A 22,247-nucleotide genomic window follows, 5' to 3' on the forward strand; every position below is an offset into this window, starting at 1 on the left:
GGGGGGGGGGGGAAATTTTTCAGGTGTGTGGTTGTTTTTTTTTTTTTTTCCCCCCGCTGCTGAGTTTAGGCTGCTTAATAGACAGATAACCCCAAACTTTTAAATTCATTTTATGCAACTGTTAGTTATTTCTCGTTGAAAGTAGTTCTGTTTGTTCCATATTCCTGAGAGTAGCTGCCTTCAAACTACACACATTCTCTGCACATGCCAGACAGTGCATCTTCACTGCAAAACAAGAGGTTGGCTAATTAAAGTTGAATTGTCTTCACTACTGTTTTAACTCGGCCTCGGTCTGGTGTAAACTGCAGTTTGAACTGCAAAGTCAAGCCAAAACCCAATGAAATCCTTTGTTGCTGAAGTTCATGTTTGTAATTTGGATTAGCCAACGTGTTTTTTGCAGCATGTACTGGGTAGGAGGAGGGCTTGGGGGGAGGAAGGGGCACATTCACACAAACCTAACTTTAGCCTGGGAAGGCTCCTTCCAGGTGGATTTACAGCAGCTAAAGTTAGGCTTCTCTTGAAGGCAGATCAGATGAGGAGCCCAGCTCTTTGATTTACGCTAGATGGAATATAGGGAGGATTGGCCTCTGGGCTAATGTTGGCCTGGTGAATATTCCAGTTAGTGCCCAGTACCACAAGGTACGGACTCCTCAGCCCCCTGGAGAAGGCACTGGTACTAGGAAACTGGCCCCAACCCTTGCCACCCGACAGAGTTTAGAAACTGGAGATCTGACAGCTGTGGGGTTTACTCCTGATTCAGAGCCCACTGTAACAGCAAAGTGACAGTCTTCATTTCTTTTCCAGGGCAGCATAACACCAACTGACTTCTCCCTCCGAAAATGCTTCCTTCCGTATGAGAGCAGAGTCTTTACTATATACTGTGCAGCAGGTGCTCTGCTTGTCATCCTGATACTAGCTCATTTTCAGCTTCTCACTCCACCATTTTATTTTGCTCAGCGTTTAATCAGTAAGCATAAAGCAGTATGAAGAGCCAGACATCTGCATTCAGTCACTGAAATACCAAAGCTGAGAACAGTCAAACATCAGACTATATTCATGCCAGCAAATGACCTAATTTGATTGCTAGTCTGAAGGCAGGTTGCATTTACACATACCATAGAAGTCCTATACAGCTGATATGACTACTACAGGATAAATAATTAACTGAAATGAACGTTTCATGCTGTACAAAAATACTGTATTCTACAATCAAATGAGTCCTTTTCCTGCTATAATTTTTGTATCAAATATGTATATTAAAAGTGTAACTGTACATTATGTAAATCCTATAGCCTCATCACTTATCTGCACTAGTGTCTTACCCTGGCGGAGGCTCAGTCCTTGCAAACTGGAAACATTCTTCTGTTTTATTGCTGCATGGCCCTTCTAATGTCATACTTCTGTTTGTTAGGGTCAGGCAGAAACTAGATACATCAGCACTGAGAGATGCGGATTTCTGTAACCTTTTCAGGATGTCATATGGAAGGGACTGTGGTTTGGGACAAGAAATCTTCCAGTTCCTGACACATTAAATTGTTAGCTGACTACAACTGAAGTTATTGTCTACCAGAGAACAATGGGAAGAAGCTCATGGATCCAGTTTGCTGATATGCACTTGAAACCTGCTTAAAAAAAAAAATTAGGGTGACACCTTAAGCTGCTAGTTTTACAAAGATGTGCTATGATGAGCTTAAAAAAAAGAGGGCCCTATTGCATCCCAGAGATCTGTGTGGTGAGGGGCCCTCCAGTTGCCGATCTTCTGCAAGAAGGAAGGTCAAATACAGCTGCAGTAACATTATCCTATGCCTCGGCCCTCAGCCTACGGACAGACAGGGATAGGAATGCACCTTATTTTCAATTCCTGCAGGGCCGCCAAGCCCTGTGAACTTTATTGTAGAGCTTGAACTGCACCAGCTCCTCGGCGGGGAGGCGGAGGCCGCGGAGCTGGGCTGCAGGGCCTGGCAGCGCTGAGGAGGTAAGATCTGAGCTCAGGCTCTTTGTGTGCTGTGTATGAGGGAGGATGTGACAAACCTACTGCTGCTCCCCACCTGCCCCAGAAAAACCGGAGGGGCTGTTTCACACCAGGACCAGTTTTCCCACTGACATTCCTGCAGAGGCTGGGAGCTCTGACCTGAACTCCTGGGCTGGGGGGTGTTTTTAAAGAAAAGACTCATCTTTTGTTATTCGCTCTACTACTTTCTTTGGCATGGGAAGTGAGAGAATCTTTGCATTTGGGAATTTTGTTTATTATTAGCTTATTCCACCCAGCCTTTCTGGGAAATATCTGATGACTAATTGAACGTACAGATAGCAAAGCATACGCATTTCTGGGAAGAAGAAATGGTCGTATTATAGTATCTAAAATGGGATTGTTTATCATCAAATAAAAACAAGTCCTCAATGTGTCTGTAGTTTGAATTTCAAAAGACAAGCGGTTGGGGTTTATAACTAATAATGATGCTTATAGTGAAGTTAATCAATCAAACCTGCTGATTTGTATGCCAATGGGGGGAATGTGTTAGCTCTTTATCTCTCCCTAAATTTAAAATAAAGTGTGGGGGGGAATGGTCCAAAGTGTGGTAAAACACTCTATAAAGTAATGTAGTCTAACACTTCTCTAGGTTTCTGTTATTGCAACTGTAATTTTAGACATTTGTACAGGTTATCTTGGACACAGGAAAAGTATATAGTCACAGACATAAAACACCTATGTATAAAATATAAAGCAGTGTTATAGTTACTAAAAAGGACATGCCTTATTGCTACAGCAATTCTTGCTTTTTATATATTGTACTGTACCACAACTTGTTTTGAGAATGTCATTTGCATAAATTATTCAAGTTTGAGAAATATTCACACATTTTGATTCTACAATATTTAAAATAAAACAATTTTCTAATGTGTCTCTTTATTAAAAGAGAAATAAAAATGTCATCTTGTAATTCTCTTAGGCCAGACACAAGGGTTTATACACCTTTTTTTTTTTTTTCTTCTTTCTTGCTATTTACTTGCACAATGAAAGCCGCTGTTGGTACAAAGATTAAAGAGCTCTATATAATGGTGTTTTACACATTCACAATCGGTCTGTGCAATTGTGAAGTTCTATGAATGACCAAAGAATTACCAAACATATTTTCTAAATATAAAGGAAAAAAAAAAATCCTTGGTTTCCATTAAAACAACACCAGGTTGCAATTTGGACACTTGAATGAATTCCAATGTTTTAAAGCTGAGACTTCAAAAGAGAAAGGCATGTTTGCTGCAACATCCGGTGACTGTAATACCTTACTTGGAAAGGTAAGTGGTTAATTTGCATAATTTATAATTTTTATACTAAAGAGCATTTTTATATAAACCAGAAAAAAACCCCTAAACTCTACAGATAAAGTTCTTACCTCCAGTCACTGCTGCAGGTAAGGTTGACATCAAGCTGTACAGCGCAATCAAAAACATACTTACATCTTAGCTCATTTTACAGGTACAGCCATAATCAAGGCACAAAGATCTTCTACAAGTATTTTTCTTCAATAAAGTTGTACAAAATAATATTACATTTTACAGTCTGTACAATATAATAAACCAGCAGTAAAACAAAAAAATATATATAGGGAGAGGACTGTTGTCCAAGAATGATCTGAACTAAAAGGATCATTTGTGGACAGCACAAATAACGTAAGTGAGGGTGGTAAATTTTCTGCCTAGATGCAACAGGCTGAAAAGTAGCTGTAATTCAAATGCCTGAGGTGTGCAGAGACACTTAGCTCCAAAACCCCAGAAAAATTGCTTTGTCTTCACTGTTCCTCTCATTATCTACTCTACTTCCTGTGCCAGTAACGGCTTAAAAGAGGAGGTCACTTTATCAGTTGACCTGCAACTCAGAAATGCTAAAAACTGTGACAGAGTAATAAATATTGTGGTGCTGCTACATTGTGTGTCTACTTCCTCAACAGTATTTAATAACCTGATACAAAGTGCATTAATCTTTTTTCACCCATCAAGTACTCTTCAATGTCATGTTAAAAAGGAAACCCACACAGAGGGATAGGTATGACTTTAGTGTCATCCAGCTGACATACCAGTTTGAACTGATGTTAACCTGCTGGAAAAAATTTAGCAGGTCATGTTCAGTTAAAAAACAAAACCTAAGGGAACAGAGGTAGCCAAAGGGCTTAGTGGAATGACGAAGAAGTGGCATGTCAAAATAAAGCACAAAAATAGTCCCAAAAAGCATGAAGGAAAACCAACCCAAACTTGCTTCGAATCAGCTTTAAGGTTAAATAATTAAGTAAACAAAGTGAAGAGACTGACATTTCTATAGTATATTCTTCCACCCTGTGTGGGGTAGTATCAAGAGAAAGAGTAAGGAGCAAAGAATTTAAAACCACAGGTTCCACGGTGATCCCCCTCACAAGAGTTCATACTGGCGGAGATGCATCCTTTGAATGATGTCTCGACAGTCGTTGAACACTCTGCGGATATTTTCTGTGTCCACTGCACATGTAAAGTGTGGGTAGCAATAATGCCGGCCATCGCCGCTCGCTGTACTTATCCTCTGTGGAAAAAGCAAGGGGGAAAAGGGTCAAGGGCTGTGCCATGGGAAGTTTCACATCTCGGCGGCTATAGAGTTACGGAGTACCAAGAAACCTGGGAAATTCTGTATATAGATAATTAAATAACAAGAAGGAAGGTCTGTGGTCTGGTCCAATATGAATCACAAATTTGAAATCAAGATTAAAAAAAGTTAGGGATACTCTTATGGGGTCAGTATATTAGTACTCTGTCAGAGCCACTGATGTCATCATCACTTGCACAAGCTATTGTCTTTTGCACATCACAGTGCAGCTGATCTGTGCTGCTGACAGCACTTCAGTCTGCCATGAAGCTGGCCCAGGAATTATTTTCCCTTCTTTTTTGGTGCCATCATGTGGCAAATTTTTGTACTCTTGTTTTAAATCAGCAGCACACAACCAAAAACTTCCCAGTTGTGAAGCCAGTAGTGGCAGAGAAGAGCATCCTACTGCTTCTGCTTGTTTAAGGTGAAGGCTCCTGAAGTTACTTTTACTTAGAGAACCTAGTAGGCCGACTGAAGACTTGTTATCATTATTGAGACCAGAAGATGGTGGAATTATTCACCAGAGCGGCTGGGCTCCCACAGAAAGAAAAATATAAAAAGAATAAAACATGCACAAATCTAGTAAACATCAGACCACGCAGAATTATATTTTCACAAAGCTACTGCGCAACTTTTTAGGTTGCTAACTTAAGCTCCGGCATCATTTCACTCATGGTTATCTTGATAAAATTCCCCAGAATCTTAAAAATATATAAAAAAAAGAATAATCTCAATTTTTTTTGTTTTGCTATAGGATTGATAAATATAAATCCATTCCAGATCATTATCTTGAAGAATATATATGGAATGTCATGAAAGCAGGTCAGTTCTTGGCATAATCATTTTTATAAACCTTTTCTAAATTTTATTATGAATTATATTGGCTAAACCACAAAAGACAATGTTTTCTTTCTTTCTGGCTACACTATATATTTTTAATACAGTCATTTATTTTACATGTAGGATTGACCTTTTAAATACCTGCATCTACAGATAGGCTGAACTACAGACATTTAGAAGCCATAACTTACATAATTAGATCAACAAGAAATTGTAGATTTTTGCAGGTAAGTTAGGTAACATTAGATATTCAACACTCATTAAACAGGGGGTGTTCTGTATATATACTAAAATTATTTTCTTCTTACTAAGCTACACTCAATACCTAGTTCAAGGCTTACTCTCATGAAAAATATTAATTCAATAATGTATTCAACTGATGGGTAAGTTGTACAGACCATATTTGAAGCATTAAGTAGACTAAACAATAATGAAACAAGAAAAAAAAAAGTTTTACAGATTACTGCAATGGTGGCAAAATGCTGAAACTCAATTAAAATGTAGATTGCATTTGTCTACCTGCAAAATCTTTCAGAAAGTTATGGGGAGATTTTTGATGTCTTGAAAAGTCCAGGGGAAATCAGACCCTTAGGAACCCAAGGACTGAAAGGACAGCGCTGTGCATGGACATTCCAGATGATACAAATTTTAAAAGAATAAAAAAATGCAATAGTGTTTCTATTTTTGATAAAATAGCTGCTTTAGTTTTTTTTTGTTTTTTTTTGTTTTCTTCCCCCTGCAGATCCTTTCTATATGACAGTGGTATAATGCAGCAAGGAAAGACCAGTTACTACGCATTTTTTTTTTTTCAAATCAGACTTAAAAAAAATACTGTCCTCAAAAAGACAGTCTAGTCTGCCTTCCAACTATTGCTGCACTTTTTCATTCTTAACTTAGAAGCCTCAGGAGAGTTCAGCCTTGGCCCGTTGCAGGAGTCTGTGGCTATTTTCCTCTGCTCTGTTTGAAACCCATGTCTATACGTGCAGCTTCCAACTGCTATAGCCCCCTTGCCCTCATCCCTTCCAGCACGGCTCCCTCGAGCAGCATGATCGCTGTGCGCTGTAACAAGTGCATTATGTCTCCGTATGGTCTGCACACAGCAGTTACCTACTGCAGGGATGTGAGAGGGGGCTCAGATCCCCACTCTGATGTGCCCTTTCTAGGACTAAATGTTACATGCTGTCAGTGAGGGACCGTGTACAATCGCTTTCAGTGCCACCCAGATGTGGGCAGTAGGAAGCACAACAGCCTAACGACTCAACCTTCCATCTTTTTCATGTGTTTTGGTAAAATGAGTGTTCTTTCACTAAGTGTTTGCTTGTTTGTCATGCACTGATTTCACTAATGCCTATGGTAGTAAGCTGCCCACAATGTTCTGGTGACATCTAGTAACATACAAGGCATGTCAGAGGATGTATTTTGAATATGTTAGGTTGTTTGTTTTTTTTTTTTTTCCTAACAGCTCTGTAGTTCTCTCAAGATAAATGCAGTATTTCCACCCCTGCTCAAAACTCATTTTGTGTAGTAGCATGTTATTTAGCTGCATTTCAGAGATGAAAAATAGTATCACCCAGGTCAGCAATGCAAGAACACAAGGCAGGGGTGTTTAATAGCCATGTCCCTATACTGTGGGGGACAGGACAACAGTTTTCAGCAAGGAGACAAATGCATGATTTGAGGAAGCCTGGTCTGTGTGTTTGAACAGCAACAAAATCACCTCCCAGATTGAGATTTTTTAAAAACCAGCACAAACCAGAGGGGCCATGCCACTGTTTTAACAGGGGTTACCCATACCTGGGGATGTATTAAAACAAACACTAGCAGCTGGAGAGCCCTGTGTACAAAACACCAAAATGGGGCTGGGGAGTAGCCTAAACAAGGAGCGCGTGAGCACACTGCCTCTGTGAAGAGCTTGGGAGGAGAAAGGACATGCCTGAGATGAAGGAAGGAGAATTTCCTACATGATACATCCTGCCAGTCTTCACCCACCACTCCCCCATTAAAACCCAATGGTGCTGAGCAGCTAGGCCTGCCATCAAAGCTAACAGAGGCCACAGGCCCCCACATCGATCCTCACACCAGAAGCTGATGTATTTTGCCTTCCTAATACTCATATACTACTGTGTAGCAACAGTTGTTGGAAATGTGTTTGTATTTAACTTCCTTCTAAAATTCTTCGAATTACATGCTTTAAATTTGCCAGTACCAGTGTCTACAGCCAGGTAGAATTTTAAGGGATGCAGCACCACGGTGGTGACTTTCACATGTATCCATGCCTTACGCAGACCCGTTACTGTGACAAAAATCACAATAAAGCTTATAAGTGAAAAAAACCAGACTTCTCTGAATTGTGTCTGTAAAGTAACAGAATGGGACAATGAAAGGGTCATAAATGAAGAGACTTGGAAAGAAATGTGTAAAGCAGAGCCAAGAAGGCTGTAGGTAGAAAATATAAACCTTTTCTTCTCTGCACCTGGCTAAGGACATCAGACCCCTCCCCAGTCTGTACACTGAGCTTATTTCCCGTCCCCTTTGTCCCCTCCTCTTGGAAACCTCAGCCTGACTCCACAAAACTGGAAGCTGCTGTTTCTACTCTGCCTTTGCCCATCTTGCCCTCCCCGCCGGGCCCGTGCACAGCCTCCACCACCATGGGCACACACAGGCTGTTCAGACTATGGGAGCAGAAACACCTTGACTGCAAAACTGTAATTTCAAACAGCCCAAGAGTTTAAAGCAATTGCTCAAATGACTACATCCCTCTGTTTCTTTACACTGAGAAACCAAGCACAAACCCAGGAGAGACACAGACATTGCTTATGGCAGAGATGCTCTCTCTCAGGCCTGTGGCAGTTGCGGGGAAAGCAGGGAAAGCTGTTTCAGTTCCATGTCAGCCCCATGCCTGGGTCCTGGGGACTGCCCAGCAGCCAGCAGGTGCTGGCCTTAGCCCAAATGCTTCTCCTGCACCCAGCACCGTGGCTGCTGTTGGCCTCTGCAGCCGCATGGTGTTTTTTTATGGGGCCACAATGCCTATGCCCCCTCCGCTCCCTACCTGCCTCGTCAGTGGCCCCTTTCTATAACACCAGTGAGTCATGGCAGCTAAGGACCTTGCCTTTGATGTGTTTTTTTTTAAATAATGAAAATAGATAAAGGTGGGGAGTTTCACCCTAGTTTCCCCATAATTTGTTTCTCTTGGACCCTCCTTTCAAACTGGATACAGTCACCTGCTTCACAGCATTTCAGCATTACCGCAAGAGAGATCTGGTTTGAAGTGGGGTTTTTTTGGTGATTCTTATGTTAATACAGTGCAATAAGATATTTTTCCTCAGAATCTGGAAGGTTAAGGCAGTGAATGGAAATCCCCAAAGTGTGAACACAGTTAATCGCTTCTTTCTTGTTGCATCAACAGCTGCAAATCCTAACAATATTTGTAAATGCACAATGACTTTAAAATTCTTAATTCTAATGATTAAATTTGCTCTCTCAAACACCCCCCATCCCCAGTTTCTACCAGTAGGGCAAGATGGATAAACCTTGGTTCTGGTCTCTGTTACTGCTTCACACTGTGGCAATGACTCGATATGAGTGAAGCTGTAGGTGATATCGGATTAAGCCCTCTGTTTCTGATACCAGAGCTGGGTTGATCATGTGCCTGATAACTGCTTGTATCTGCAAAATATAGATAACACCTCTTCAGTTTCAGATGAGGCCTTAATTGCAAGAATAACTGGGACCAGCCAAGGAAACTTTCTTGTGATTCCTCAGTAGCGCCATGACACCAGTCTTAGGGGGAGGCAAAACTCTAACTGGCACAACAGAAATCTTACTTAAGGATAAAATATATTTTTTTGTTCATTCCCTCTTGCCAGCTGACCACTGCCAAAGCCCTTGGAGGAATGCAGAGTTTTAAAAAAAGAAGCCTATGTGCTTAAACATGGACTGGACCGATACACAAAATAAACAGTCAAGGCAACAGCCTAGCATCTTGCAGGTGAAGACAACCACAGAAAACCTCACCAGCTGGCAATGGATGGAACCAGTGCTTGGCACTGTCCCCCTGCACAGAGACTGAGGGCTGCCGGCACCCACACTGAACCCGAAATCAAGCAGGCAGGCACAAAACTGTTTTCAGCTCTAGCACTTACTTGCTGTGTGACACTTTGCAGGGCAAGTGACTTTACATAAAATGGGCATTAAAATGTGCAAGCACTGGGGAAGGTTCTGCAAGATGGGCAACTGAAAAGAATTAGGGAATTGCCAGACATTCTGCTCTCCTTCTAGCTTTCTGAAAAAACCCATCAGTTTTCTCTAAATAAACTACACCATCTGCCAGTATTTCCTATGATAGAATCACACATAAGATCAAAATTACTCACTAAAAACTCATCCCGGATGAAGAACTTGGCTCTTGTGACTTTGGGGTCTTCTCCTGCATCTGGTGTTGCTGTTCAATTAAAAATAAGTGACATCAGAAACATGAAAAGCAAACAATCATCTACTTTCCATAATAAAAGCTTTAATAAGGAGGAAGTAGTCCTTCAATACAGAAATTAAAATGTTAAATATCCACAGGAGATTCCCGGCAGATAATTCTAAAATGGAAGGGTACTGTAAAACCTGACTATGCATTTAACATATTTTAGGAGCCTGAAAATAGCTGAAATAGTTGTAACAATGTCATTGGTCAAATCATAGAGGCTTACTCACATTCACAAGTTTGTTCATACAGATACAAAACAAGTGGGAGTTAGGGTTTAACTTTTATCAGAAAATACGACTAGAAAAAGGAGCTGAGCTGTTCAGTTTCTGCAGCAGAACAGCATCTCCTGAATAAAGCTTCTGCAAACAGGAATTTGGGTTTAAAAATGGTAGTCCAAGATTACACCTGAAAAAAATGATAGCATCAAAAGATCTATTAACATAGACATTTTATTTCCAGGCCCCAAGTCAGCAGAATACTTAGATACAGTGCCTGTCAAGGGGCCTTAAATTAAACGCTTGCTGAGCAGGAGACTCATTGGTCAGTACTAACTGTCTGTTGGCAGTGAAGCCATCTCTATCCAGGCTGTGTAACAACTACATTTATGGTAAGTGTGAAAAACAATACAGTGAAGAGATAACCTATTCACTTCCCTTCAGTGTGATTTCTCCTCATCTAAGATACCAAACCAGATGCTTATGAACATAATATGGTAAAGGGCAAAATTTATCAGAATAGGGAAATGTATTTTTTACTCTTTTCTACAGCACTACGGATAAACATGGAGCAGCAGCACAATCAGCAGCATCTTAGGAGTTCAGTGCTGCTGTCCTTAAATAATGTCAGCTGAAATGAAGGAATAAATGAACAACTACAGGTTAAAAATAGAGAGCTGCTTCATGTGTGAATATCTGGGATCACTCTGGATATCTGCTATGAAATCCTGCTGAGAAACACCAAAAGGTACTTTATTCTGACAACTGGCTTACTATAAAAAAACATGTTGAAAATGTCCTCAAACTCTGTATATAGTGGTGTATGTTTGGGAGAGGGAAATTTGGGTGGTGGTGACAGAAGATTTCTTCTGAAAGCCCTCAGCATTATAAAACTGGTGCCAGGTTAACTCAGATTTTAGGACAATTATTTATCCTCTCCACCTGAAACCCAGCATCAAACTCCTGAAATTCCACACCTGAATGAAAGCTGAAAATAGCTTATGACCATCTTCACTTCCATAACCTATGCTGTTGTTGATGGTTAGTGGAGAACAAAAGCCTTTTCCAACAGGTGGCTGCAAGCACTACGCCAGGGGCACCACTCAGGTAAGGCAGAGGCTAGTGGTCAGAACGTGCAAGTTTTACCACTTTTGCTAGACACAGACCTGAGATATCTGGGAAGCCCTCTGCCTGGTATAAAACTGGCATAATACCAGAGTTTACTTATGCAATATGTTATTGCGGTGCAGGAATCACTGTACTTCTTGCAATGATATGAAACCAAAGCCATGCTAATCGCTCCATTGTCACAGCTCTCCTCATTGTATTTATTGATGTGGTTTTCCTCCATTTAAATTTCCTTGCTGGTCTGCTGGGCTTCCTGTCAGTATCTGCAACGGCTGAAGTTTACAGTGTTGGAGGATGCAGAATGGCCACAAAATAAGTCTAAGGAGTCCCTAACAAAGTTCAGTGCTGCGGGAGGCTGAGGCAGAAGCATCTGACAGGGGAGAGATATGCCCAGCAGCTTTGCTTTCTTGCCTGGGCTGGGGCACCTCTGAGCTACGTGCTGCCGGCATGCTCCTTACTTGGCCAACAGTTCCTGTTGAGGAACAGTGTGTGCTTGTGAATTTGGGTCTGCATGTGACAGATCAAGACAGAGAGAGGAAAATTGGGCTATGCCAGCAGGTCCAATCGCAGCGTAGGAAAAAACCTTACCATCCTCAGGTACAGTATAATGTGCGTATTCAGGAAAGTAATCTTCTATTTTTGATTTCCCTGCCAAGACTTTTTCAGCCAGCATGTCCTGTTTATTCAAGAACAAAATGATAGAAATGGTCCGTAACCACCTGTCAAAAACAAAATGTTTGTGTTATCTCTGACACGTTAATCAAGGAAAACGTATCTCTTAACAGAAAATTTACTGAATATTCTTGCGTGGACAGAGAGTGCAGTAGTGTGGAACATGCTTCAGCAGAAAAAAAGATGACCTAAATTACTGTTTCAATTGGGTTGCACCTGTGCTGGTGGGTATATTTATAGGATCTGTAAATACATTTATAAAAACTGCAGTAGACATTGCTGAAGGAAGCAGTCTTCAAATACTGTTTTCTAATTTACCCTTATGATACTGAGTTGGTAAAATGATGAAATTTCCTAAAAGCACCGCAGTCCAAAACCAGACATTAGTGTCTACTTTGGTTGTGCTGAAGCAAGATAAAAAGGCTGGAAAGCTGCCTTCTCTCAGACTGCTTTGACTTAACTACTGTTCATCCATACAGATACCCCATCTTTTAGGGTGGCCTGTATGACAGATGATGAATCAAAAGAAAAGAATCTCTTTTCTTCCCCAATTAGTACCTAGCCATCACTGTGACAATGTGCCTTTGGGACTTGCACTTAACATTTTTCCTCACTCTACAGACTTCAATCACTTCTTAGTGCAGAGCAACCTCATATGTATGTGCTGGAAACCCCATTATCTTATTCTGTGTATTGTTTTTACTTCTTCTCTATCAGGAACCTGTTCAGATCGCTATTTGGTTACATATCTATGATTTACATGCACTGTGGCAGAATGGCAATTTAATAGCAGTTACAATTAGACTAGATTTGAAATATCATCCCACAAGGCAGAGAAACGGTGTGCTCTCAGAGACGAGTCTTACGAGAGCGGCTGCCCACGCAGGTACTGGGTGCAGCGCCAGTCAGTGAATCAAAGGCAACACCAACAGCTAGCTGCTCCTGCTGCTGCATCTGAGGAGGAGCTGAAATGTAATTTGGAGGATGCTTGCAGCTTTGGCCAAGCAGCACAGTGACGCCAAAAAGGGGTCTCCCCTGCTTCCCTCGTGGCAGCTGGCTTGGGGAGCTTGGGGAGATTGCCCTTTCCCAGCTGTCCCCACGCCCTGTATCATTTTGGCAGCAGCGGTGAAATGCAGTGTGCACTGTCCCTGCAGCACGGCCCCCACCAGGCAGGGGTACGCACCGCGGGGGCACCCTGTGACCTGGCCCTACCTGGACATTTTCTGAATAAGCAATCTGAGCATATAGTAAGGGGAGTCCTGTTTTGTAAGGACTTGAACTGTAGCTAAACTGGGGAGGGTGGGTGAGAAACGAGGTATGTTTTACCTATTATTCCAGATACTTTTGAAAAGGTCCAGGGATTCCCGTAGTCTGTTTGTGTTGTTGTCTTCCCTTATTACCATGTTGTAGCTGCTGCAAGCCACAACAAAGATGATAGCCGTGACATCTGGGCAGAGCACATAAAAGAAAGAAAGGAGAGAGAAAATAACATCTCCGTTATCCTAGGACACACACCCTGAGGTAATGTTGCCATTACTCCCCAAACTGCCAAAAAACCCAAAGAAAATATCTGTAACACTGGACTCTTGTATTAGGGACACACTATGTGCGAATGTGAATACTAAGCTGCTCACACCTCAGAGAATAAGATCAAAATGAAAATGTGGAATGTTTTTACTTACCATTAAAGCATTGTATCCATTTTCTTCTCTCATCTCTCTGGCCACCTACATCAAACATGCTGTTAAAAAGCCATAGGATGTTATATCACTTATGTGCACTAGGAAAGTCACACGAAGCATGCAGCACGAGGGTTCAGCTTAAAAATCTGACAGCCCCAACGACAGCTGCAGTAAAATACTGCCCGAAGGGGAGAGATCTGCTGATGTTGTGCTGCATATCAAGAGCTCTGCTGATGCCACACGGCAAGTCAGAGAGCTGCACAGCTCCACCTGCCCCACTCTGCCAGGAGAAGGTTACTGAACCCATTAAAATAGAAATATACTCCCTTTCAGGGCAAGTGATGGCCCACGTAAATGCATGTGGCAGGTAAGGTTGGATGTACTGTAACTGTAGGGTAAGCACAGGTTTTGGCATATTTTGAAGAGTGGTGAGGAGAGTGCATCTCTGTAAGGAGGAGGACATGGGGGCAGCTCTGTCCCATCAGTGCTGCCACCTTTCTGTGTGAGAACCGGTGAGCAGAGACAGCCTGACAGCAGGTGTTTTACAGAGACACAGTGTAAAACTTTGACAAACACTGAGCTTGCAGCCCTCTGGAAGAAGGGAGACATTTAACTCTCCTTGTCGGACTGTAAAAAGTCCAACTTGTGGCAGGATTCCCACTAACTTCTGCAAGATCTTATCCCCAAAAGTATTTTATGAGTTTATAGTAATATGCCAATGAGCCAGTTAGTAAAAACAGCCACAGACAACTCCACAAAAAAGCATCACTAACACGCATAACTAATATCAGCTCTTTTTGCAAAGTGTGAGGCAATTTTACCAGGACCTATGGAAAGAGAGCTAAAAAACCAAACCAAACCAAACATTGCAACAACTCCCACCCTAAACCTACTATACCAAGCATACATGAGCACAGACATCTGAAATAAGTTGTTAAGAATTAGTATGGTACTCATAAAATATTATTAATAGACTTACTGGAAATTTACTTTATCTACTTGAAATCTTGTTTCAAAAATCCCTGATGTCAACACTCTGCATCTTAATAGGTCCTGGAAATGAGAACACAGAAGCTGATTAGCAAGGTTTTTTTCTAACCTCATTTTGTTTTTAAAGTCTTCAATGTTCCATTTAATTAAAGTTCAATAAGACTTGTTGGTAAACCTGTATGTGTCCATATTGACACAGTGGATATACACAATCATCATCTCTGCATTTGGTTTGTGCACATTCAGAAAGCAGAAGACCCTATATACATTCTCCTTACTGCCCACTGAAACCTGTTATTGATGGCCAATTTTGTATGTGACGTGGATAATAAATTCTCAAGTTACATAAAACTAAGAAAAATGTTATTCATGTTGTAAAGTCAAGTACTCAAATGTTAGAAAACTCCAGATTTACAGTTGCCCAGGCAACCTTAATTCTGCCTTCTTTTGTACTGAATGAGACAGGAATCCTATCGAAATAATAGCTTGTGCCTGAGTAATTAAAGCTCTATTACAGAGTACAGGGGAACAGAATTTAGGTTGTACGTAAATCTGGCATTTCTTTCTTATTTTTCAAACTAGCAATACTTTACAAGTTAAATAACATTCTTTTAATAATTAAAAAAATAATAATTTCCTAGATTCTCAAAGGAAATAGGCAAAAGCAATTTACGATGCATACCTCAGGCAAATAGCTCACCATGTGCTATCGTCATCACCAGCAGCATTTTTAACCTTGACTATCCAGCACTGCTGCTTGGGCAATGGGTGCAGGACAAAATCGGAGGCTGGAGAAAGCTGCCAGCTGCCTGCGGGGGATGAACCCTGCTGTGCAGCCACCTCCCAGTGCAGCTGTCTGCCCGGGAGTGCTCCCTTCCTGGGGCGAGAGAAGGGCCGCTTGGGCTAGCTTAGCTCTCCTTGCCACGAAGCGGCTGTGAAAGTGGTGAGAGAAGGAGGCAGTCGGTGGTCCAGAGTCCAAGCACAGGTTGCCTTTTTCCCCCCACCCTACCATCTATTGCTTCAAGTACTCTGGTAGCTGGCAAACCTCAGCTGATTTCACAGCTGCATGAACTCAGCTGAAGGCCACTTATTTAACTGTTTTAGTTATTATATGTTGCCTGTCATTTTCTGACATTTATTTGTTACTGGACTCAGTCATTATTTTGAGATGGTGCAAACAAAATTAAAGGAAGTAAGAGAAAAAGGAAAACGGTGATTTTTACCAGTTAATTCAGTGGGACAACTGATATGGAACTAACAACAGGATGAAAAGCTAAAAGCAAAAGAGAATCCCTCCTTTAGAGCAAAAGTTTTCCACCTGCCAAATACCACAGGCCTCTCCTGATCTTTAAAAGACACAGGACATTTCTTCCCAAAGGAAATACCAGGAACAATTTCTAGATGATGAATGACTGCTCCAGGTAGAGAAAAGCCTCCCAGGAACAAACAGGCCAACACTAACGTAAATAATGAAAGCAAAAATGAGGCTTTGCATCACTGACTTCTCTCTCCAGCTGAGTGGTATCAATGCTAAAATCAGTCCATGAGGTCTTGATGGAGTAAATCCCAGTGCTACTGCTTTGGTCTGAAAATGTCTTCAGGGCTTTAATAATTGATCCTATATTGGGTTGACTATACAAGTTTCACCTTATAATATAATGCATACTACTTTTTACCGCCTTCTATTTCAGAATACGGTCAGAGTAATTGGACAGGCTTGTGGCTACAGACCTGAACTAGGTCTGAAGGAACAGGGTCTGCTCCACATACTTCCTTGTGTGTTCTCTGTCAAGTCACTTCATTTCTCTGAATTTCAGTCCCTGTTTGCACAATGAGATTTGGCAACCGTATTTTTTTAAGGGCATCCACCCATTATACACCTGTCATGGTTAGAATGAATTATCCAGTTCAGGGATTCTCTTCTGCCACTTGTATTTGCAGCTTATAATGTGACCCACCATCTTGGCTGAGACTACTAGATGACAGTGAGATACCTGCACTGAAAAATAACAATTTCAGAATACATTTACCGAAGAGTCATCCTGCCCAAGGAAACCACACAGCCTGAGCTGAGGGAAGGCGGCTGAAGCTGTGCACCATGGTAAAGCTTTTTCTTACTTCAAGGCCTTAACTTCCCTGAATGCATTTGCCATAAGAGCACTCTATCAAGATGTATCATGATATCTGGGAAAACAGTGTACTGTCCTGAAAATAAGGCTTAAATAGAAACTATCCTGCACATAGGAGATGTGCACAGGCTGGAAAGAAGGTGTCTGCACACCCCCAGAGAAGTCCACAACGTCTGTTGCTGCTGCTGGTGCTCTCCCCTGAATTTGGACACTAGATCTGCTGCAGGCTTCTGCCTCTGAAGGACCCGTCTGATGGATATGGGAAGCCTCCCTGTGGGTTTCCATCACTTCTACCACTGAAATAAAACATTGCTTCTGTGCAGTGAAGGCTGGTGAGGGAAATCGTAGGCTTTTACACTTAATTTTCTGTTCCCTTCGCTTTGTTTGAGGGACACAGAATGGAAAGCAAGAAGAAATAACAGATGTATTACAGAGATCACCGACCTACATATACTAACAGTAAAAGACAAGCTTGCACCCCCAAAAACTCTTCTTCTTTAATATCCATTACTTAAACTCCTAGACTGTATTTTGATATTAAATGGTATGCCCTTATTTCAGCTGCTGCTGGGACTAAAATAAATTACAAAAGGAATTAATAGGAATGGGTGTCTTGGTTCAGACCCTACCCCATTATTTATACTAACCTGATCTGTGGGTGTGTAGTCATCCATGCTGACGCTGTCAATTCTTTCTAAAAAGCTAGAAGAAAAGTAAAGATGCACTTAGAGATGTAAAACACTGTCTAGTCTAATACTTTTCAGTACCTTTTCTGGTTTAGACTCCCACTGCAAAGTAAAACAGAAGTCCAACAGTAAAGCTACGAGCCCCATAATTTATTTACTTACATTGACTGAGGTTACATCTTCTGAATTTTTTTTACCCAGACTTTGTTTCAATACAGCACTTCTACACTTACCGTTATGCAATACCCTCAAGCGGTCCAAATGCAGTTAAATGTTATAATTCTGTGACCTCCACTAAAAAATACTAAGACTAATCATGTGTCACAACATTATATGGTTGTTTAGACTTAAAAAAGTGTTTGGGGTTTAAAAAAAGAAAATGGGGTGAAGGGTTGCCTTTATTTAGCATAATGCTCATCTATCATAATGTTACGTTAATTATGGTCTCAGTAATGCTAGCAGAAATGCTTGTTAATATACACAAATAGCTCTGGATCGACATGCTGCCCTGGAACACTGCAACTAAAGCAGAAGAAGCGGAAAGCAAAACTGACATGAAGCGGAGGTTAACCAGTCTGACTCTTTATGTCGCCAAAATTCAGTGAGATGTGTAAGGTGAAACAAAAACTCAGAACTGCAGGAAAAGGCAAGAGAAAAGGGAACCAGAAAAAAAGGGGGGAACCACATTCTCCAATTATTTAAAAAATAATTTCAAATTTCACTTCTTTCCTAGAACATGTTAGAATGGCAGTATTAAGGATATAATAACTGTGATTTTTTTTTATGTATAGCTAAAATAGGCAAGGTTCTTCTCTCTTAACCATTTCTCAGATTTCCTGTGAGCCCAGCTGGCTCATTTTACCCACACTGCCCATATGAATTGGAAGTTTTCCGGAATTGTTATTTTGTATTTGGCAGTGAATATCCCACTGGCTGACTCATCCTGCTACAATATTATCAAGATTTCTCGATAATATTTCTTTATCAATTGGCAAGTTTTTCCCAATTTTACTTGGGTGTGTGTGTAGAATCTACTTAATTGCAGTGGGAAAGACAAAAAAACAGTGAACTCTTGACTTACAATGTGACTCACTGTTAACACAGGGGTCACACACACTGACCAGTTGAAAAAAATGCCCCCCCAAAAGCCTGTTTGTAATTCTCATAGCACTTTCCCACGGATATGAACTGAAAGGAGGAGAAATACACTGCGTATGTATTTACTTATACTATTTTTCCTTTTTAAACTTCCATTGTTGTAACAGGGAAACAAAATGCAGTATCTACAGTTAGAATACTAAGTTTTTATTTCTGGATGATCAAGGTGTGATGGCTAAGTATATTGTTTAAAAAAATCACTGTTTAGCACAATACAATGGCTGCCTGATAACAAAACTATACTGAACAAACTCTAAAGAAAAAAAATTACTTTTTTACAGAACCTCCTCCCCTGCCAAAAGTCACCATAAATATAAAGATGTAAGAGTACATCTTTATAGATGGCTACAGTCAACATGACAGATCAGCTGAATTCAGACTGAACCTTTTGGTCAGATGATTTTCATCACCTTGAGGATACTGATTAAACAAAGTTCAACTTCAGTTACCCCCGCAGTTAATGCAGACACTGGCAAAGAGCAATGAATTTTTAACTGGTGCACCTATGATTAACACAACTCTCATCTCACACTTGCAGCTCACAAGATGAAAAAAGAAGGCAAAAAGGCCCAAACCAAAAATGCTTCCAAGCTAAATTGCTTCCTAAACACAAAATAATTTTTAATAACGTGGTTGTTCAGGCAGTACTCCTGTATTTCCAAATCCATTTCAAAGTGTTCTTTCGAGTTTCTTAACAGTTTGATCCGAACGGTCTACAACTTTTCATCAGGGTAAAACATTTTCAGAGGGGTAAATTCAGGTCTCAGCACAGTAAGGTGGCAGTGCCAGCAGGTTTAAGAAGCCTGAAGAAAATGGGCATGAGCCCGAGGGAGAGCAAGCAAACTGCTGTGGGAAGCACAATCCCTTGCACAGCTTGGGATCGATAAATACAACAGAAGTCAAAGGAGAAAATGCTCCTCAACTACAGGTGGCACAAAAAGGGCTCTGGTTAAGAGTGTGGACAGAAGTGAGTATTTGTGCACAAATACAACTCCATCATAAACCTCAAAAGACAGCGTCAATCTTTGGTTTTCTTGCAGAAGCATTCCTTCTGGAGCTGATGTATAAATCAGAGACAATACATCTTGTCTCCCCAATACCAAGGTCATGTTGGAAGACTTTATCCAGAGGTGATTAGACATAGTATTTAGTACCAATCTGCATCTCTCTCACCCATACAACAAGCACTTCAGGAAGCTTATTGGTTGTTAGCATTTGCATTTTCCAAATAGACCAATTATGGTAAGGAACAGAGGAGTGAGTAACACAGAGTTACACTACAAATAATCCACGGCAGGGTTGGGAATGAGGTAAGTCTCCTAATTAGATGTCCTATGTATCAGCCCAAGTCATCTTCCATTTTGAAACTGTCAGCCTCCTCCCTGTAAAAGGATCTGTTTCAAATACTCTAAACTGCAATACTGGAGTTAGGAGAGAGTGAGCTCTGACAAATATCATGTGCTTAAAAAATATCACATGCTTAAAAAAATATCACTTGACATAGCAGCTGTAATGTTTTATGCTTGTAAGGTTGCTGGCCACAGGTGATCTATATTAAAATAAAGGCCATGATTTACAAGACTTTACCTGCCACCTTGCTGTATCAAGCTCCTATGATATCACTAGCATCCAATAAATCAACACGCAACTACTATTAGAATTTGGCTAAATTTTGTAGCTTTACAGAAAATTAACCTTTTTGGTGTGTGATGGACAGCATTCTTAAAGATTTCTTTTGCAACTGCATTAAACATTCACTGAGATTTCTAGACACTGAAATACAAAAAAGCTATATTTTTACTTTTTTGAAGGAAAATCAGTTCTTGAATATCCTTCAGATAAGCTCCTTATTCGGCTAATTAGCACAGTATAAAAAAATAGCTCTGACAGGCAAATGTACACAGCAGGTACAAGTAGTGGATTCCAGATGAGATAAGGAGTCAGTACTGCCTTATTACTAAATACGCTAATTTCATTCTCATTACTGTATTTAAATAGGAAAACTGAAATCACTTTTCTAAATTGCTTTCTAAAGAATGTTAATTTCTAATAATTCTAAATGCCTCTAATGATTATGTTCTGACATAACAGACATTCTTTTATACATATATAAACACACCAGCAAATTTTAAATTTACCTGACTAAACTTTCAATTTAAAGTGCTTAAAGTATGAAGATAACTCCCAACTGTGGCAACGCCCATAACTCCACTCTAAGAATCAGTGTGAGTAAAACACAGTAACACAAAAATGAGAAAAAATGGACACCAGTATCACTTATTCTCTCTTTTTAGATCTTGTTTTTTTTCAGCACAGGGATAAAATTATTTTCTGAGAATTATGCCTTTTAAAAATACTGACATGTCTTCTATTTATGCAGCTTCTATAGAAATCCATATTCAGGATTTATGTTAATTCTGCAGTGACTGCTTTGTATGCATGTGCAATGAACTTTCAACTCATGCACTGAACTCAACTGTGAATAAAACTATAACATATGATACAATATTTATATTTCTATGTCACAATTGTGGTTTTATTTATAAAAGATTCAGTCTGGTAATTAGTATGACATTTATGTTCTTAATTTTACAGTAGGGTGTTTTATATTTCCTTACACTGAATGGCAGAGACTATTTTTTTTTTTTTAATAAATTAGGCAAGATATTGGAAGGGAGGTCTTCACTGCTCTGTTTGGAAATGCAGTGGTTTGGTTTGCCAACAAATTAAAGCAAAGAAAAATGGACTGATAAAGCTAAACACCCCCCCTGACACTTACTTTGACGAGCAATCTCTAAATTTTATATTATGCAAGCTGTGAACACAAAAGTACAGGTTTTAGATGTGCCTGCCAGTGCATGTGGGAACTATCAATAAGCATTATTCTCTTTAAAAACCACGGAAATTTGAGGAGAAGTAGCAGCTATATAAGAATTTCTGAAAAAGGGATTCATAAATGCACAAATAAAGAGGAGGTAATAGTACATGAAAAACCTTTTCTCACTGGGTAAATCACTACGTGGCTCTGTATAGATATTTCAATCCCACAAACAAAAACACAATTAAAAGAAAAATCATGTTTTGAGAATAATATGATAGACACAAAACACATGCTATATTTGTAAGTGTATTTTGACATCTAAAGAATTGGGAAAATGAACTGCTAAACCATAGAACAATACAACAAACTACACATTTTAATAAAGCTTCATTTACTTCAACCATTTTTTATGCTCTCACCCCAACATTTCAAAGGCCACATATCAAAAAGTTGCTGTGGAAAACAAGAAATCAAACCCATTTTTCTTTAAAAGAAAAAGGTAATGTGGCAAATCTTTAAGGCTGTAGATTTAAGTTCTCAGAGAGAAGAATCTCCAAGTAAGTTGTCAGGGTCAGCAAAAGTTTACATTTCTGATGGACCATTAAGAGCTTTGCAAACTCCTCAGCCAGGCTGAAAAACCAGCAGAAGCACCATAATAAGAAACCATCCAGGACCAGGACTTTGAATTCCACCCTATTTGTACTGCAGTAAGTCACAGGTGAGGCAGACATTTCACAATGAGAACACCTACCTCAAGTCTCTAGGGAGCTGAAATGGAAAAAATGCGCTTTTTTTTTCCCCTGTTGCAGTTATCAGGGACAACATCAAGATTTCTCG

General features: G+C 40.2%; 2 protein-coding genes across 3 annotated transcripts in view; one reads left to right on the top strand and one right to left on the bottom strand.

Annotated features, from left to right (window-relative positions):
* The window catches only part of MPPE1 (metallophosphoesterase 1), a 27,783-nt gene extending 26,503 nt beyond the window's left edge, over window positions 1-1,280 (top strand). For both annotated transcript variants that reach the window (XM_026841546.1, XM_026841547.1), the window contains exon 10: window positions 805-1,280. In XM_026841546.1, the coding sequence (XP_026697347.1) occupies window positions 805-987 (183 nt within the window). In that variant the 3' untranslated portion in view covers window positions 988-1,280. The remainder of the gene's footprint in view (window positions 1-804) is intronic.
* A 1,338-nt stretch (window positions 1,281-2,618) lies between these two features.
* GNAL (G protein subunit alpha L) overlaps window positions 2,619-22,247 on the bottom strand; it is a 122,733-nt gene continuing 103,104 nt past the window's right edge. Inside the window, exons 6-12 of the mRNA XM_026841548.1 lie at window positions 17,393-17,447; window positions 14,606-14,679; window positions 13,627-13,685; window positions 13,271-13,391; window positions 11,861-11,991; window positions 9,826-9,893; window positions 2,619-4,552 (exon numbers count right to left, since the gene is read on the bottom strand). Of these exons, the coding sequence (XP_026697349.1) occupies window positions 4,406-4,552; window positions 9,826-9,893; window positions 11,861-11,991; window positions 13,271-13,391; window positions 13,627-13,685; window positions 14,606-14,679; window positions 17,393-17,447 (655 nt within the window). The 3' untranslated portion in view covers window positions 2,619-4,405. The remainder of the gene's footprint in view (window positions 4,553-9,825; window positions 9,894-11,860; window positions 11,992-13,270; window positions 13,392-13,626; window positions 13,686-14,605; window positions 14,680-17,392; window positions 17,448-22,247) is intronic.

Source organism: Athene cunicularia, assembly GCF_003259725.1.
Source record: "Athene cunicularia isolate RWA chromosome 2 unlocalized genomic scaffold, athCun1 chr2_part1, whole genome shotgun sequence".
Lineage (NCBI taxonomy): Eukaryota > Metazoa > Chordata > Aves > Strigiformes > Strigidae > Athene > Athene cunicularia.